This window comes from Anolis carolinensis, chromosome 4 (assembly GCF_035594765.1).
Source record: "Anolis carolinensis isolate JA03-04 chromosome 4, rAnoCar3.1.pri, whole genome shotgun sequence".
Taxonomy (NCBI): Eukaryota; Metazoa; Chordata; class Lepidosauria; order Squamata; family Dactyloidae; genus Anolis; species Anolis carolinensis.
The window spans coordinates 155,672,652-155,691,100 of record NC_085844.1 but is presented as its reverse complement, the minus strand read 5'-3'; the positions used below and the strand labels follow the sequence as shown (position 1 = coordinate 155,691,100).

The window sequence follows — 18,449 nt, the reverse complement described above, 5'->3', positions numbered from 1 at the left end:
ATTGGTTTCTGCAAGGTAAATCTTGATAGCCTGAATATCAGCGTTCAAACTGGTTAATTGATTGACCAGATCCTCTGCAATGAGTGGTTTTTTGAAGGCCTCTGATGTTAGATTTGTCTCTAGATCGCCCTCTGTTATATTCATAGGGACCTCAACCACGTCTTCATTGGGGGATGTTAAAACATGCCTCCTGTGCCCTCTCCTACTATCCAGATTATCCAAATTGTCAGTAGCGAAGGCAAACTCCTCAGCAATACTTATGCCTGAGTTCTCATAAGGATTAAAAATTACCCGACAGTGATCTAGGGTCCAGTCGAGAGGCGAAGCTGAGGGGGTGTTCTGTTCTTACTCCAGCTCCTGTATTCTGACTATGGGAGAGAAGTACGTTTTTATCTCTGTTTGTTTTGTTTTCTTTCTTTTCCCAAACAGGGGAGATGAGATTAGCGGAGACAGGGATTTGTCACTGTTTCTGTAGGTCTGTCTTGTTCTGATTACCATGGTTCTTTTAAAATGCAGTCACAGAGTCTTTAAGCAACCAAGAGTTTTAGGTACTAGTTAATAACTGTTAGTTGGTATTTGATAGAGATTGCTGCAATGACTTTGATAAAGCACGCCAATATATCTTGATATGTTTTAATACTTGGTCTTTATCTGCAATCCTTTTATCATCTGCTGTTTTGTTCCCTTGCAGTTTGTACCAATTTAGCAGAGATTAGTGCTTTGAAAGAGCTCTGAAGTAAAAACAGCTCAAAGAGTGTTCCTTGAGTCAGCAGCCTTGAGTAGCCTTGAGTATGTACTCCAGGGTAGCAGCCAGCAAACAAAAGGAGACCAGATAAGAAAAAAAGTAAAAAGTAAAAAAAAATCTTTGGAAACCTGGAGCACTGCAAGCCTTCCAGCCAGCCGGGAAGAAAGCAGTTTGAGGCAAGCAGAGATTCAGCAATGTGATCCTCTTCTTACCTTCCCTCCTTCAAGGGAGGCTTAGGCTTAGGTGTTTTCCAGACAGTTGCTGATAAAATCTTTAAAACTGCATTAGCTTCATATGAACAGTCTTTAGTAAAAGCAAGGAGTTCAAGGGCAACAGTCTTCAATTAAAATTGAGAGTTTAAGATAATATAAAATAACAGCTTCAGAACTTGCCCTTGAGCTCGGCTGACGCTGCTCCTCCCGTTGCTCCACCGGAAGCTCTAGCCGGATCAATATGTCCCAAGGCTAATACATAATTTACAGAGTTACTGCAAAATTCCTTTACATTGGCAAGTCAACATTTTTGCGTGTGGTATTTGAATTGGCATTTCATCTTAAAATGTCAAAATCGGTTTCCTGCCATTTAACTGCGATGTTAAGACTGTTATGACAGAAACACAGGATCTATGAAAACTCATATTGTGATCATAATTAGGAATGCATATTCTCTGCAAAAGGCTTCACATAGAACTCGCTGCTGGCATCGGTAACATTTTTGACATTTGATATCTTTATCAGATACTAGTAAAACAAATGTGAATTCCAGAGTAAAATTCTGTGCCATTATTCCACTAGTGATAAGTATATTTGTGAAAATGAACATTCAACTAGATGTGTAAGTCCAAATGAAATACTACAGAACAAAATAAAAATGCAAAATTAGTATTCTGGGTTTTAAGGAGATAACCTAACCAAATCCAGTAGAGTGGGAATAAAAGAGTTCACTCCCTTTCCTCCCAGCCCTTCTTTCTTCAGACACAATGCTCCGACACCTCCATCCATCTCCCTCCCTCTCCATACCTTTTATTCTCTTCCCTTCTCTAAATAGTTTTGTGCTTTAGCCTTCAACATACCTTTGTTTTTTAGCCTTTTAAATTTTAATGTACAATGTTTCTACGAGACTGTACACCACTTATGCTGGACTGTGACCATAATAAACATTTTGATTTGATATAGTGGTGTGTTAGAACCAACAAGAGTGGAGGCTTAATTCTTGGATTCTTTTTTCCAGGTTACTCTAGTTGTAAATGTCCTAGTGAAGACTCAAAATTATAGGAGCCATTGATCTGTCAGTCCTAGCATGTTGTTGTTGTTGTTGTTGTTATTATCAACACAACGACGTTGTATGGCACAGCAAACAAGATAGATATGCTGGATTTCGTTTCGCAAAACCACAAGTCGAACACTTCCCAAGTGTCTAGGACTGTGTGATGTATTTTCTGATGATGTGTACAGATCCCAGTAGGGTGGCCTTTTGCAGTTGACAGATGGTGATTTTGTCAATGTCTATTGTTTCCAAATGCCGGCTGAGATCTTTTGGCACAGCACCCAGTGTGCCCATCACCACCGGGACCACCTGTACTGGTTTCTGCCAGAGTCTTTGAAGTTCAATCTTGAGGTCCTGATAGCGGCTGAGTTTTTCCTGTTGTTTTTCATCTATGCGACTGTCACCTGGGATGGCAACATCAATGATCCAAACCTTGTTCTTTTCCACAACTGTGATGTCTGGTGTGTTGTGTTCCAGAACTTTGTCAGTCTGGATTCGGAAGTCCCACAGTATCTTTGCATGCTCATTTTCCAATACTTTTGCAGGTTTGTGATCCCACCAGTTCTTTGCTGCTGGGAGGTGGTACTTGAGGCATAAGTTCCAATGAATCATTTGGGCCACATAGTTGTGCCTCTGTTTGTAGTCTGTCTGTGCGATTTTCTTACAGCAGCTGAGGATATGATCAATGGTTTCGTCGGTTTCCTTGCACAGTCTGCATTTTGGGTCATCAGCTGATTTTTCAATCTTGGCCTTAATTGCATTTGTTCTGATGGCTTGCTCCTGGGCTGCAAGGATCAGGCCTTCTGTCTCCTTCTTCAGGGTCCCATTCGTGAGCCAGAGCCAGGTCTTCTCCTTATCAGCTTTTCCTTCAATTTTGTCAAGGAACTTTCCATGCAGTGTTTTGTTGTGCCAGCTGTCAGCTCTAGTTTGTAGTGCGGTTTTCTTGTACTGGTTTTTTGTCTGCTGTGTTTTGAGGAGTTTCTGATTTTTGACTTCAATCAAAGCAGGTTCTTCACTTTGCTTGACATATTCTGCCAGGGCATGTTCTTCTTCTTTGACTGCTTGCTTTACTTGTAAGAGTCCTCTGCCCCCTGATCTTCTAGGCAGATATAGCCGGTCAACATCACTGCGAGGGTGCAGTGAATGATGAATGGTCATGAGTTTTCTTGTTTTTCTGTCCAAATTGTCCAGTTCCACCTGTGTCCAATTTATAATGCCAGCAGTATATCTTATGACAGGTATGGCCCAGGTGTTTATGGCCTTGATGGTGTTGCCTCCATTGAGCTTGCTTTTGAGAATTTTTCTGACCCTTTGTGTGTATTCTTTGCTGACCACAGTTTTCACATGTTCATGCTTGATGTTGTCCAGCTGTAGTATGCCCAGATATTTATAGGCCTCTGGCTGGTGACACTTTATTGTTTGGCCATTGGGCATATTTATGCCCTCACTTTCAATGATTTTTCCCTTCTTCAATGCCACTGTCGAACATTTGTCCAAACCAAACTCCATGTTGATATCAGTGCTAAAAATTCGGACAGTGTTGGTCAGAGACTGGATTTCAGTTTCCGTTTTCCCATATAGCTTCAGGTGATCCATGTACATCAAATGTGAAATTTTGTGAGAATTCTTAGATATTTGATAGCCGAGATTTGTTTTTTGTTGTTGTTGTTGTTATTATTATTATTATTATTATTATTAATATCCTGCTTTATCACTCTTAAAAAGAGGCTCAAAGTGGCTCACAATAAAACCAATAGAATATAATTTAAAATCTAAAAATATACAAACATTAAAATAGAATTCAACATTAACAATATAAAAAATAAACAGTTAAAACCCTTAAAACCAATTATAAACCTATTTACAGTACCCCCTGAATTAGGTGCTGGCCCCATGTAAGCCGCCCTGAGTCCCCTTTGGGGAGATAGAGGCGGTTTATAAAAATAAAGTTATTATTATTATTATTATTATTATTATTATTAGGTTTCTTTTACACTGCTATATAATTCAGATTATCAAATCAGATAATCCACATTATCTGCTTTGAATTGAATTAAATGCCTATATAATCCAGTTCAAAGCAGATAATCTGAATTTTATATGGCAGTGCAGAAGCGGTCTAAATCTTAAAAACCTGACTGATTTTTTTTTAAAAAAAATAGCCTTCTGCCAGAAGGATAGCAGGGAGGGAGCCATTCTGGCTTCCCTGGGCAGAGAGTTCCAGCAGAGGCGTCCGTAGATATTTTGCCTTAGTAGGCAAAATGAATTTTGGTGCCCCCCTCCGGGAGGCGTGGTCGTGTGCCGCGTGAGGCGGGCCAGACCTGGCCCCGCCTCCTGTGCCACATGCCCTGGCCCCGCGGGAGCGTTGGGCGGCCATGCCTCCCGTGCTGCGCAGGAGGCAGGGCCAGGGCACGGCGGGAAGACCCAGCCAGCCTGGATGGGCAATCCTGCCGTGGGGGTAAGTCCCACGGCCCAAAGAAGAAAGAGGCAGGGGGTGGCGCCATCCTCCCGGGGGCTCAACTGCGCCCCTGGGACAATGGCGCCATAGGCAAATTCTTCCCTCATCTGACGGTTGGACCGCCTCTGAGTTCTGGCATTGAACGTGTGTCTGGATAACAGATAAGGAGAGAAAATAAAATGGGAGGGGTGCTTTTAGGGTGTTCTGGGCACCATGCAACTTCAGTAAACAATTTCCCATCTCTTAACTAAAAGGGAAGCCTGCCATTATGGCTCCATTACATAGACAGAGTCAAGAAGGAAGGTTGTTTAGAACAAACAACACAATTATTTCTTTGACCTCATTTTTGCCCTTTTAAAACTGGAATACAATACATGAGCTGATAAGTAATACTTCGTTATTGGACACATGCATTTCAAAGCAGTTCTGTAATCACTTAATTAGTGTTCCAAAGTCCCATGGCAAAACCCATGGATTTCATATAACAGGTTTTAGGATCAGGCTTGGTCCCTGGGATGTCTAGGTCAAAGAATCCCACAGGGCTTGGATGAGCTGCCAGAACGTTCAAAACAAATTTTAATGCTGCAATTCCAAGAATTCCCCAACCAGCATAGCCACTGAAGTCCAAAAAAGTGACCTTTCAAGCTCTGCCTGAAATCATGAAGAGAAAATCAGAACAGACAGAACAGTCTTAAATTACATGGATCAATGGTTTGCCTCATTATAAGGCAATTTAAAGCATTACTACGGAATCTTTATCCTTCCGAGAACTGTTCTGCATCATGGCACTGACAGATTCATGGTCCTTTTGCTCTGATGCAATAAGCCAAGATATTTTAATCTCCCTTCTACTACTGTCCACAGGTTTTATAGTGGTCTTATCTGGCAAGAAGCAGCATTCATTCAAACCAGCTATTCGGAAGGGTGTTTCTCCCTTTGGAAATGAGCCATAATGTTGTCAAACAGCAATGCTGGCCTAATTAAAAAAAACCTTTCTCAGTCCTATTTGTTTCCATGTATGAAAGGACATCACCATAGACTCATATTTTTAATATGCCTAAAATAATTCATGCTCAACAGTCGATGAGACAGGTTACCTATTTTTATGTGTGCAATGTAGTGCAGTTTCAAAGTTTTGCCAGGTTGTAATTTAAAAATCTGAAACCCAACTGTGCATGCCAGACTTTTCTCCCTCTAATCCAGGGGCAATTTTCTCAGTAGCTTAAGCCAGTGTTTTTTTTGGCATGACATCCAAAAAAAACCTTTGTCTCATCGGCATTGTAAACTTGCTCTGGTTGAACTTGTTTAGTTCTCATTAAATTAATCAAACACTGTCTAAATGGATCTGCTGATTCTGTAAAAGGGTGCTAATCTTACCAGCTAGGAGAGCTGCAGAATCTCATGTCACCTTTAAAATTCTGACCAGTCCATCAGCCAAAGTAGCAACCTGATTCATTGTAAAATCATTGTGGCAGGGTCTGTTGCTGTTTCTTTCTACCACAGTCCTCAGCAACACTCAATGTTAATGTCTGGAGAGTCTCACTACTCTCCAGAGCGTTCAGTGGGGCTGGGAAGGGGAAGTCAAAAAGTGAAAATGCCTGCTTCTGCCTGCAAGATTGACCCGTTTGTGTTGTTCTGCTTTATGCAAATGTCTGTGCAGAGATAGCATGGGACCTTTAGAATTAAATTGATGGCTAAATAACCTAAAGGCACCAGAGGCTGATCCTACTAGCTAAGTAGGGTCAGCCCTTGCTAGTACTTGATTACATGTGTTAGGGGGTGGGTTTCCCCTGACGTTAAGTCCAGTTGTGTCTGACTCTGGGGGTTGGTGCTCATCTCCATTTCTAAGCTGAAGAGCCGGTGCTGTCCGCAGACACCTCCAAGGTCATGTGGCCTGCATGACTGCATGGAACGCCGTTACCTTCCCGCCGGAGTGGTACTTATTGATCTACTCACATTTGCATTTTCAAACTGCTAGGTTGGCAGAAGCTGGAGCTAACAGCGGGCGCTCACTCCGCTCCCCGGAATTTGAATCTGGGACCTTTCGGTCTGCAAGTTCAGCAGCTTAGCGCTTTAACACACTGAGCCACCAGATAGGACAAATGGATTCCATTTCTCCCTCCTGCAACCCCCTGCATGCCAGCAGTATGACATTCTCTTTCTGTTGCTTTGTGTTTGAAGATGTAGAGGGAAAAACAGCTGGAAGACAACTGTAACAAGGAGTTATCCCAGCACAAGTCATCTAAGTGCACTCTGATGTTGGGAAGCTTCCTGCCTCCGGGAACAGCATTATCCTGACACCTAGACAGTCTGTAATAAAGGGATATCCAAGACTGGTAGACAAGATCATTGAGGTACTTCTGAATACACCCTAAAAGAATTTTTTTGGGGGGGGGGGGAATCATATACACCTATAACATTTAGCAAGGTAATTTTCTAGAGTGTTTTCTAGAGTATTTCAATTGTCACTACTGTGGTAGGTGCGAGGGGGGGGGGGAGAGGGAGAGGGAGGGAGGAAAAACAGCCAGCATTTGCTAGACCCAATCTCTTCCCCAACTGTCAAACTTTTCTATGTGTTTTGTGTCTTTTTAACTTGCAGGGACTGGTCAAATCAACAATTTATGCCTTTTTGGCTAAAGGGCAGTTTATAAGTGTTCTAACATTGGATGGCCTGATAAGCACAACTTGCTGGTTTGTCCTCAAAATTAAACTGTTTGAAGCCACAATCATGCTGATTTTCTTTGGGGCTCTGTAGACTGGCAAATTGCCCACTGCATCACATTCTGATGTCATGAACCATTTATCATCACGCTGGCTCCTTTGGTTCACAGATGTCTTGATTTACTAGCTTAATGAGACTGACCTGGACTTGAGTTTTGGTGCCATGACTAACCTTGAAGTGCTGAACAGAAGTTTTTGCCATTCTATGTTGGTTTGGCTGGATTTATTAGAATGCCACAACTGTCACACAGACATGATGAATGTGGCCAGAAGAGTCATTGAGTGACTCTTCTCCTGGTGACTTCTGGTTGCTGCAGAGGGCTGGCTGGCTCAGCATCCAGGCTTTTTCTTTCCTTCCCCTGACACAATTCATCTTTCAGGAAAGGGACAAGATAATTGGTTCTTTGATATTAGACACAACGTCCAATAAGTTTGATGAGTTGATGGGGGTGACCAGATCTCCTCTACTGATAGTTTGGCATGGGGGAGGATCCAGTCTAAGGACTGAGCCTGCATCCCTATTATTTCCTTTAGGGATGTGCAGACTTATACGGAGTTTGGGTTCATGCAGAATTCAAGAGCTTTTGGGCACACCTCCATCCCAGGGGATGCCCAGATGTTTCACCATTTTGTGGGAGGTTTCTCTCATGTCCCCGCATGGGAAGCTAGAGCTGACAAACAGAAGCTTACCATAGCATAAATAGATAAGTTTAAAACTGATAAAATAAAGGGATCACAAGCTGCTAAATAATTTTAGACCAAAAGCAGGCAACAGTAATGTTTTATATTAAGTGTTGTGAATGAGTCTTCCGGGGTCAACGATACTACTGAGAGTAGCAGGAAGAGAAGAAAGACTCCTCGGGAGCAAGACTCATTTGAGGAATTACATAGAAAGAGGATTCGAGAGATACTCGAGGAATCAACAGGAGGATTCATTTGAGGGTTTTGAAGGGGATGATGGGCTTGATATGGACATTGGGGACGTGGTGCAGGCAGAAGAGGATGGCATGGACTGGACACGCGTTCCAGAGGGTCGTGATAGGGAGACTGGGCCCACTAGTAGTGGAGACATTGAGGAAACATGGGGTCCTTCAGGATCAGACCCAAGGTGTTCTAATTGGAGGAGTGGGGATAGTTCCACAGCTGACGGTAGGTCTGGGCGTCAGCAGGGCGATTCCAGCTCGGATGAGGAATGGGAGCAACCTGTGGGAAGGGCGGTGCCCGGCTCGAGTTCTGAAGACGAGTTGTAAATAAATTGAGGGCATTTGGCCATTGGGCCCTTGCGTGTGGCAAGGTAGTTGTTGGGCGCCATTGGGTTTCGTGTTCGTGTTCCTGAACACTGGCTTGGGACTTTGCAACCGACGTAAGTTTACTTACGTTTACTTCTACAACGGGGGCTGGAACTGTGTGGGTTTTCCTTGGACTGCATTGTGATTACTGTTTGCATTAGTTTGCCTCTGTCGTTTTGGCTACTTGTGTCAACCCATTGACGAGGACTTTGCTGTGACGACTTCTCATCTTGGACCTTGGACTGGACATCGTTTTGGCATTTCTCTTCGCTCCCTATTCCGGCTTGGCTTTGTTCTCAACCCTGTAACTACTCTCCGTTACCAACTGTTGGATTCGTTCCTGACTCTGTAATTACTCTTCGCTCCCAATTCCGGTTTGACTCCTGGTTCTGCAACTACGCTCCGTTACTGACCGCTGGCTTGGCTTCTGACCCTGCAGTAACTCTTTGCCCTTCGTTACTTTGTTTCCGGCACTGGTTGGTTTGCGCTGCCTCCGGTGGCAAAGTTTAACCCGGTTTGGGACATTGTTTGTTTTGAGCCTTAAAACTATTTGTAGCCCAGTTGGGATTCTGTTTATTTTGGACTCTTGGGAATTCGGCCCGTAGTTTGTTTTGTCTTCTTCAAGTTATCCTGCAATTTTGAGCTGAATCTAAGCAGTTTTGTTTTAATCCGGATTATATCTCTGGATAATCTGGATTATACTCCAGTTTGGTTTTTTGGAGTTTTTTCAGTTTAAATGTCTTTTTCAAACTGAAGTTTAAGTGTTGCAAGCTCCTGTGTTTGTTTTATGAGCTTTTTTGAGTTGTTTATGCAATAAACTGTATTTTCATCCATTGGCTGGTGTCTGACCTTGACATTAAGAATTTTTTCCCTCTAACAAAGTACATTGAAGATAAGATCATGCTGTACAGAATATATACACACACACACACACACACACACACACACACACACACACACACATATATATATATATATATATATATATATATATATATATAGCTGCGATTTGATGAAAGATCATTCAATGCTAAGAATTGCAAAATTCTCCACTCCTTGGAAAGACTGTCTCTGATTTGCTCCATAGTCAACTGTTCTTTTCTGTTTTTGAAGTACATTTTAACAAATGATTTACTATCTACTTTCTGGCATAGCTAAGCTCTTGAAAGGATATTAGGATATATAGAGTTTAGTCTGTGTGAATAGACAACAAACCAAGAGTCCCGGGATTTGCTATTACAAAAAGCCAAGAGCATCTCAAAATGCACAATGAACTACCCATATACAAAGAGTCATTTAATTAGATAGTATCTTATTAAAATAAAAAGTCAAACCAACATTTTATCATTTGATAGTCTTGTATAGGCATTCTGATTTTATGAGAGGAGGCTTGGGAGATCTGCATGCCAATCTTCTGCCAAGCCTCCTCTCACCCATGCCTCTCCCCCCCCCCCCCCCCAACCCAAACACATAAAAGTACTGGAAGTTACCAGAAACCATTTCTGATTTGTTAAAAACCGGATATTAAAAATACTTCTGGAACATGGCCATACAGACCAAAAAACACAAAACAGTTTAAAAAATGTTTAAAAGATATGGAATGGTGTCACTGGTTGGTAATGCATGTTGTTGAAATGGTGAATTGCCACATTTGCTTTCGACTCATTCCAATGGAATATATTACCACATGTCTTCAATTCTAAGATGTCACTGAATGTAAGACATACACTAATATCAGTTCCACCAACAGAAAAAAAATATTTGTCCATATAAAGAAGCACCTGCGATTCTATGACTGACTCTGTTTTAGAGCTGTTTATATGCGGAAAATTGAATAATTCAATAGCGTTGGTTACACTGAATACTTGATCTAATGTTTGAATTCAGATATCATTGTTTTGCTTTTGGATCTGCCAATGAAAACATTCCTGTGTTATTTTTCCCAACTCCATACTATTTATTTCTGTAATTTTACATAATTATATCATCACAATCTGTACCACAAATGCACATCATAAAAATATCAATAGTGGAGCTTTAATAATATAGGGGGGAAAGAAAAGTACAACACACAGCTGCTATTTAGTGTCTAGATGGGGTAAAGTGTAGGGTCCATTTTGACAGTAAAACCTAGAGCCACCTTAATTATACAATGTACTAGGCCCTTTCTATACTGCCAAATAATCCAGATCATCAAAATGGATCATCCACATTATCTACTTTGAACTGGATTACATGAATCTACACTACCATTCAAAGTAAATAATCTGGATTTTATACGGGAGCAGAAGGGGCTCTAGAACCATGCATTATAATGACCTTGTATTATAGATAGTAACTCATTCTTACTGTTTCACCAGTTTTCCCAAGAATTCCTTGATCTCCCACTTCTCCCTGTAAATTGAAAAAGCAATAAGGCAATTTAGTACATTGAAAAGGAAAAATTATTGCCCGGGGGGGGGGGGGGGGCGAGAGAGAGATCACAGTATGGTGGTATATCTCTTTGTAATTTGTTGAAGTGATGTGTCCCTACATTTGTTGTTACTATATGCCTTCAAGTCATTCCTGAACTATGGTGACACTAAGATGGTTCGAGGACTTTCTTGGCAAGATTTGTTCAGAGCATGTTTGTCATTGCCTTCCTCTGCAGCTGCCAGATTACGACTTCCCCAAAGACACCCTGTGAATTTTCACGTTTGAGAGAGGGGTTCAGATCCTGGTTTCCCAGAATCCCAAATTCAAACTACTGCACCACGCTGGCTCTTTTCCCTATACATTATCCCAACATTTTTATTATTCATCCATCTCCAACTCTGAACTAAGTATGTTCTACAACAGGGGTCCTCAAACTAAGATCCATGGGCCAAATGCGGCCCTCCAAGGTCATTAATCTGGCCTCGGCCCTAAACATTAGACTTTGGGTCACCCTAAGTTTGAGACAACTTGAAGGCACTAACAAACAACAACAATCCTAATTAACTTCACTACCTTATCAGCCAAAAGCAGGCCCACACTTCCCATTGAAATACTGGTAAGTTTATGTTGGTTAAAATTGTTCTTCATTTTAAATATTACATTGTTCTTTTGTGGTTTAAACTACAAATAAAATATGTGCAGTGTGCATAGAAATTTGTTCATGTTTTTTTCAAACTTGAGTCCAGCCCCTAGACAGTCTGAGGGACCATGAACTGGCCCTTGGCTTAAAAAGTTTGAGGATCCCTGTTCTACAGATTATAGACCCAAACTGCCATTTCAGATGTTCTATTAGCAAAGAAAAATAACATGGAAACCTAGGTCTTACCTTTAGTCCTTCAGGTCCTGGTTCACCAGCATAACCCTTCCGACCAGGTTTTCCCTGTATACAAACAAATAAACATCTCGGCTTTTTAATGGTTTTTGAATCTGTCCTGCCATGATATCACCACTAACCAGAATTGCAATGTACTTGAACAAATATATCACAACAGCGGAGTATTAAACTTTATTTATATGCCGAAGTGGGCAAATATCCAGCAACTCTTTTTTCCTCTTTCTTCCCCTCAAAGTTAAGGACTGGAGGAACAGTGTAGAGAGATGTTTAAATCTTGCCACTTGAGTCATATTTCTATTCCCCAAGTCTGATGGAAGAGAATGAGATGTGTGATTCTGATGGGGGAAATGGCTCAAGGATGACGTTATCTCTCTCCTGCTAAGGGCAGCCTCCTAACAATATTGTTCATTAATATAACTTGGAGGAAATTACAAGAACAACTGCATGTAATTATTGTTATTAAAGAGTTCTATTGAAAAATACACTTATTTTCATTTGACTATTCTGGAAACCTGCTGCTACCAAGAAGACATTGTTCAGCCAACAAAAGCCACAACCACTCATAAAAATGCAAAAATAATTAAATATCTCTTTTACGGCCATCCATGATTCCAAGCATATTTATTTATAATAAACTTCCACTAAACACAATAGGACAAGATTCTAAGAAAATGTGTTTCAGATCAGAATGAAGAAGCATACCATGAAAACAAAGGAAAGTGCTGACTTGAGTGGAATTAAGCCATGAGATAATATGCCCTGAAGTACTGAATAACTTTCTCTTAACACCCTTTGTTTCGTTTTCTTTGGCTCAGTTCTCTTACTCAGCATTTCAGTCCTCTAGCTTTACAATTATGGCCCCAATTAGACCAACAAGAACAGAGGTCCCATGTTAAGAAGTAGTATAGTGCTGATCACCAGATGCCTTAATGCAGGACTTCTTTTGAAGCCCAAATTCCTAATACAAGAACACACTTGCATATTAAATAATTGACAATGGGGCTAATTGCATATAAGCACTTCTGAAGCTTTTGCTTATTGGCTCGTGTTGCTGAAGGCAGGAATGATATAAAAGGGGAGCTTACAATGAACTGTGCTTCCCTGGCTTCATGAGTGAAAAATATAGACATGTGTCCCAATGAACTGAATGTTAGTTCTGCTGTTTTGCTTGTTTAGTCAAGTGTCAAGCAGATTGTCTGCTTTAAAAAAATAGTGAACTACTTGCCTTTTTTTAAAGTGACAAACTGTTCTGGAGACGGTAGACTGTGAAATAAGCCTCCAGCCAACCAGTGCTATGTACAGCAGGATTGAGAACATAGGAAATTGCTTTCAATCAATTCATAGCACAGGTAAATCTAGTTCACAATTGTCTGCTCCATAATGACAGCTAAATTCCAGGATTATTGAATCTCCCTGCTCCTATAAATGGCAAAGAATGGAAATGGAATTACACCTAAAGATTAGCACCGAGGTCCCATCTACACTGACCATTTAATCCAGTTTCATTGCTAGAAAGGTTGTGCTTAATTGTTAAAATAAACACATTTTCACTTTACAGAACAATCTACAGGGAACCTTGGGCATGTACACACTCTATTTCTCTTCCAAAATACTCTAAAGGCAGAAATAAGATGATTTTGCTTCCACTTAAAACCAGAATTTAAAAACATTTTTCCTTTCTTCCTCTCAGTTCTTCTGTTAACAGAACCATACTAATGTATGGTTCTTTTCTTCTTCACTACACTTACATCTTAATATTAAATAATTAGTAGCAAGTCAAACATTAATAGCAGTTGGGTACACACCTCAGCAGACTTACAGTGACATAATAAAAACAGCACTTAGCTAAACATTCCTACTGCTGATTATCTACACTACAATAGTGAACATATAGCGGGTATCTCATTTATATTAGCCAAAGAAGCTTAAACTAACAGCGAATATGGTGTATTAAACACATATAAACTCAGCAGACAATTCATGCTTCTGCCTGTAATACAGAACAAAGCATTCTAGAATTCAGTGAAGGTTTTTAGCTCCATTCATGTGAACACTTTAAACTCTAATTGGAATATCTAATTTCTTCAAGAGATTTCTCAGGCCAAGGTTCCTCCCCTCTCTGGAAGTTTTAGTCCAATTACATTTAGGGACCCCAGTCTGGGAACCTCAAGTGAAAAAAAGTGATGCAAAAGACTGGAACAGATGTACTAGGAAAAAAGTGTCCAAATATTTATAGTATGTATCATGTAGTTCATAATTTATATATTCCAAACACTCTACACTTATTTGAATCAATTAAGATAACTGCACATTTTTGTGATGCAAAACATTTTGGGTGAAATGAGTTGCAATGCTGCATTACATATAAGAATACTTTTGGTCCAAAATAAATAAAGCAAAATGAACTAAGCAGATTGATATTTGCCTTAAGTTTTAAATGCAGGATGACTACAAAGCTATCTGACCTGAATTGCAGTGGTGGAGCAATTTGACTGGGTTGTTTTTATGATTACACTTAAATTTAAAGACAGGGGTTCAAAGAAACAAGGGACAATATATGAGAGATATGTTTCCATGGTGCACAATTATCAGTTATTTGGACAGTTAAGGAACATGTTTATGTTCACCATCAGTGTGACATGTCCATAAAAGAGTATACAGGAGTTTTCTTAGTGGACAAGAAAATGAAATATTCTTTTGAGATTTTGGAAATGATTCAATCAATTGACATATGTAGTAGAATGGGCATGGTAAACTGCCAGTATGAGTAGCAAGGTGATTATACTGGGAGCACAATTCCTTGCCTCAGATTTTAATATAATATATTCTTGGTCTTTGCAGAAAAAAAGCACAAACAAGCAATGTGTCTTAATATAAAATCTATTTACTTAGGTGTACATTCCAGTAGTTTTAAAACTGCATTAAGCAAAGAAAAAGTAGAAGAAAGGCATTACTTGCTGTTTTCAACATGATATTCTGAAGAGCATTAATTGTCAGAGCCATATTATAATAGATGCAAATAGAATGAAATGTTTTGTAAATGTAAACAGTAATTGCTAAATGGTTCTGAATCACATAATGTGGATAAAAATACCAACCTCCCTACTCAGTAGTCTTATCTGGATCAGACCCCTCTCTCATGGCTACAAAAAAGCAGATTCTGGGAATTGCTAATAATAATAATAAATAATAATAAAACTTTATTTATAACCCGCCACCATCTCCCCAATGGGGACTCGGGGCGGCTTACATGGGGCCATGCCCAGACACCATACAATATCACAAAATAAAACAATATATCATAACACAATATAATAGTACAAAAATAATCATATACATTACAACACAAATCAGAGCAGACAGGGCGGGCCACATGAACATTTAATTAAAAACTCGGGAGAGAGAGGCATATAAATAAAGAGAACAGGGGTATAAGATGGCGATAATATGACGATAGCCATATCTATTTGCTCTTCAAGCAACAAACAAAAAAGCAAGGGATGGAAATATCGATATATGGAATATACCATTCCCAATCTAATGGAAGCTGTGCTGGTACAGCTGTACCAGAACCTTCTATTTTACTTTCTTGCTGCAAATGTTTGCATTCATAGGACAGGCCACCTGTCAATCACCATTAAGTTTGGTTCCGCCCCCTGTTCAGGGCTCTGGGAGGGAAGGAGCCATTTTTAAGTTAGTCTCTCTTGGGAAGTTCAGCTGTAGGACATAGACCAGCTCGTCCCGTAAAAGGCTTCCTATTTCAAGACCACCGGGGATAAAGAGCACCAGGGTTAAAGTATACCAGGGATATTGACCGTCCCAGGATACAGAACTACAACACAGAAACATCTGAAAGCCTCAGCTGGTAGGTCCACTCAACAATCAGACGCACTTGGGAGTTGGCAGTGGGTCCCAGACCAGCTAGGCCCAGATAATAGATAGCCTGGGAGGGGTTATAAGAGGGTTTTCACCGTTGTTCAAAGCCTATCGCCTGTCCTGTGGGACAAGACTCCTTGAAGATTTATTATTTGTTTGTCAATAAAGACTTTGTTATTTCTTTAAAGACTTCAAGGCCATATTTTCAGGAAAATTCCTCAATGACCCTTCTTTAGGCCCCTGGCTTCCTGCTGGGCGTAAAGCGTATGTCCTATATAACAGTCAGTCACAGGCCCAGCGCGTGACAGAACAGAAGCTTTATATCGAGTCACTATATCTTTGATGCCAGATGATGGCAACTAATGAATGAGTATGCCTCACTTCACTTTATATTTTTTAAAGACTATTGGTACATCTATGTTGGAAGTAGGATGCTTGTCTATTGGGGCTGGATCTACATTGCCATATAACCCAGATTATCTGCTTTGAATTGGATTATATGAGTCTACACTACCATATAATCCAGTTCAAAGTAGATAAAATGGATTTTATTTAGCAGAGTGGATGGGGTCTAGCAAACATGAAGACCTTATGTCAGGGGTCCCCAAACTTTTTAAACAGGGGGCCAGTTCACGATCCTTCGGACCGTTGGAGGGCCGGACTATAGTTGGCCACCAAGCAATAATAATAATAATAATAATAATAATAAAGGGTTGGAAGAGACCCCTTGGGCCATTGAGTCCAGTCCCCTTCTGCCTTTGTGCATCGAAAGCACAAGCAAAACACCCCTGACAGATGGACACCCAGCCTCAATGTTAATAATAGTAGTAGTAGTAGTAGTAGTAATAATAATAATAATAATAATAATAGAGGGTTGGAAGAAACCCCGTGGGCCATTTAGTCAAACCTCCTTCTGCCTTTGTGCGCCAAACGCACAAGCAAAGCACCCCTGACAGATGGCCACCCACCCTCAATGTTGTTAATAATAATAATAATAATAATAATAAAAAATTATGATCTGCCAACTGCAAAAGGCCACCCTACTGGGATCTGCACGCATCATCCGAAAATACATCACACACTTGGGAAGTGTTCGACTTGTGATTTTTTTTATACGAAATCCAGCATATCTATTTTGTTTGCTGTGTCATAATAAAATAATAATAATAATAATAATAATAATAATAATAATAATAATAATAAGGGTTGTAAGAGAAGAGACCCCTTGGGTCATTTAGCCCAACCCCCTTCTGCCCTTGTGCCATGGGGGGCCGGATAAATGGCTTCGATGGGCCGCATCCGGCCCCCGGGCCTTAGTTTGGGGACCCCTGCCTTATGTCATCACTGAGTAGATATCTGAAGTTAAGATTTTGATGTCCAGTATGATTACTACACCATATAGAGATATTCTAACACAATCAAAACTTAAAAGCAAGATCCAATTGTTAAATCCTGAAAATACCCACAACAGAACACTCTTTATGGATGTTGTATTGTATTCATTTTCCAAGGCTGCACAATCTGTGACAGAAATATTACTTCAGTTCTCGTGCCTAACATTTCCATGCCTGACACTAAATCACAATGGATAAATTTATTTCTGTCAGCTCTGTCTCATCAGTTCTAAAATATGAATTTTCCACACTTACCCTTGGTCCACTTCCTCCAAAAGGTCCAATAGGTCCTTCTTCTCCCTAAATTAAAATCAGGTTCATGATCATTATTTCTAAGATAAAGCATCGATAAGCACTCTGAAAAATAATCTTCTGCCATCTTGAATGGATACTGGATGTTGGTAAGCTTCAGAGAACTGAAAGATGCACTTAGGCCCCTTCCACACAACTAAATAAAATCCCAGATTATCTGCTTTGAACTGGAATATATGGAAGTGTGGACTCAGATAACCCAGCTCAAAGCAGATATTGTGGGATTTTCTGCCTTGATATTTTGGGTTATATTGCTGTGTGGAAGGGCCCTTAGTGGATAGTTACAGAACTAAATAGAGATTTTTTAATCCATCATCAAAATCTGCATATCAAGAATAAATTAATTAGGTTCATGGAACGCATCTAGACTGCAGAATTAATGCAGTTTGATATCACTTTAACTGCCGTGATTTAATGCTATGGAATCCTGGGATTTATAGTTTAGTGAGGCACTGGCAGTCTTTGGTAAAGAAAGCTAAAGACTATGTAAAACTACAAGTACCATGAATCCATAGCATTGAGCCATGGCAGTTAAATGGTGTCAGGCTGCATTAATTCTACAGCATAGATGCACCCTTAGTGAATACATATTGCCTCAATCTTGTGCAGATAACATTCCACTTTCCCTTTCCTTTTTTATCTCATTAGATAACTATTTACTTAGAAAATAGGAGTCATTCAACAATGTATATGTCTCCATTCCATATATCATATAAATCATATAAATATAAAACTCAATTCTTTTATGTGCAAGTTGCCAGATTCAGTTCATCTAAACGTTCTGTGGCTGCCACTGAAATAAATTAACACAGTGCTGTGAGACAATTTGTACTCAGCACCTGCCAGAACAGACAGTTGAAATATTTGCAAACCAAACAAAAATAAACAAGCAGTAGCAGAAGAAAAAAACATGTGTGCTCTTGGGAGAACAATGTTCATGTCTTACCTCAACTCCTTTGGGCCCTGGTGGTCCTGGAGGCCCTCTCTCACCTAGAAGTCCCTAAGTAGCACACAAACAAAAACATTTAGATTAAAAGACACAGACATTAGTATGGAAGAAAGTTGATTCTTTTTATTC

The 18,449-nt window shown here is 40.1% G+C and overlaps 1 protein-coding gene and 1 long non-coding RNA gene across 6 annotated transcripts in view; one reads left to right on the top strand and one right to left on the bottom strand.

Moving 5' to 3' along the window:
- col24a1 (collagen type XXIV alpha 1 chain) overlaps window positions 1–18,449 on the bottom strand; it is a 233,242-nt gene that overhangs the window by 101,178 nt on the left and 113,615 nt on the right. For all 5 annotated transcript variants that reach the window (XR_010005351.1, XM_062978066.1, XM_062978065.1 and 2 more), the window contains exons 21-24: window positions 18,318–18,371; window positions 17,315–17,359; window positions 11,781–11,834; window positions 10,829–10,873 (exon numbers count right to left, since the gene is read on the bottom strand). Coding sequence is in view for 4 of the 5 variants with exons in the window: in XM_062978066.1 (XP_062834136.1) it covers window positions 10,829–10,873; window positions 11,781–11,834; window positions 17,315–17,359; window positions 18,318–18,371 (198 nt within the window). In the remaining variant the exon portion in view is untranslated. The remainder of the gene's footprint in view (window positions 1–10,828; window positions 10,874–11,780; window positions 11,835–17,314; window positions 17,360–18,317; window positions 18,372–18,449) is intronic.
- LOC134298333 (uncharacterized) overlaps window positions 1–18,449 on the top strand; it is an 81,544-nt gene that overhangs the window by 60,171 nt on the left and 2,924 nt on the right. The gene's annotated exons all lie outside the window — the stretch shown is intronic.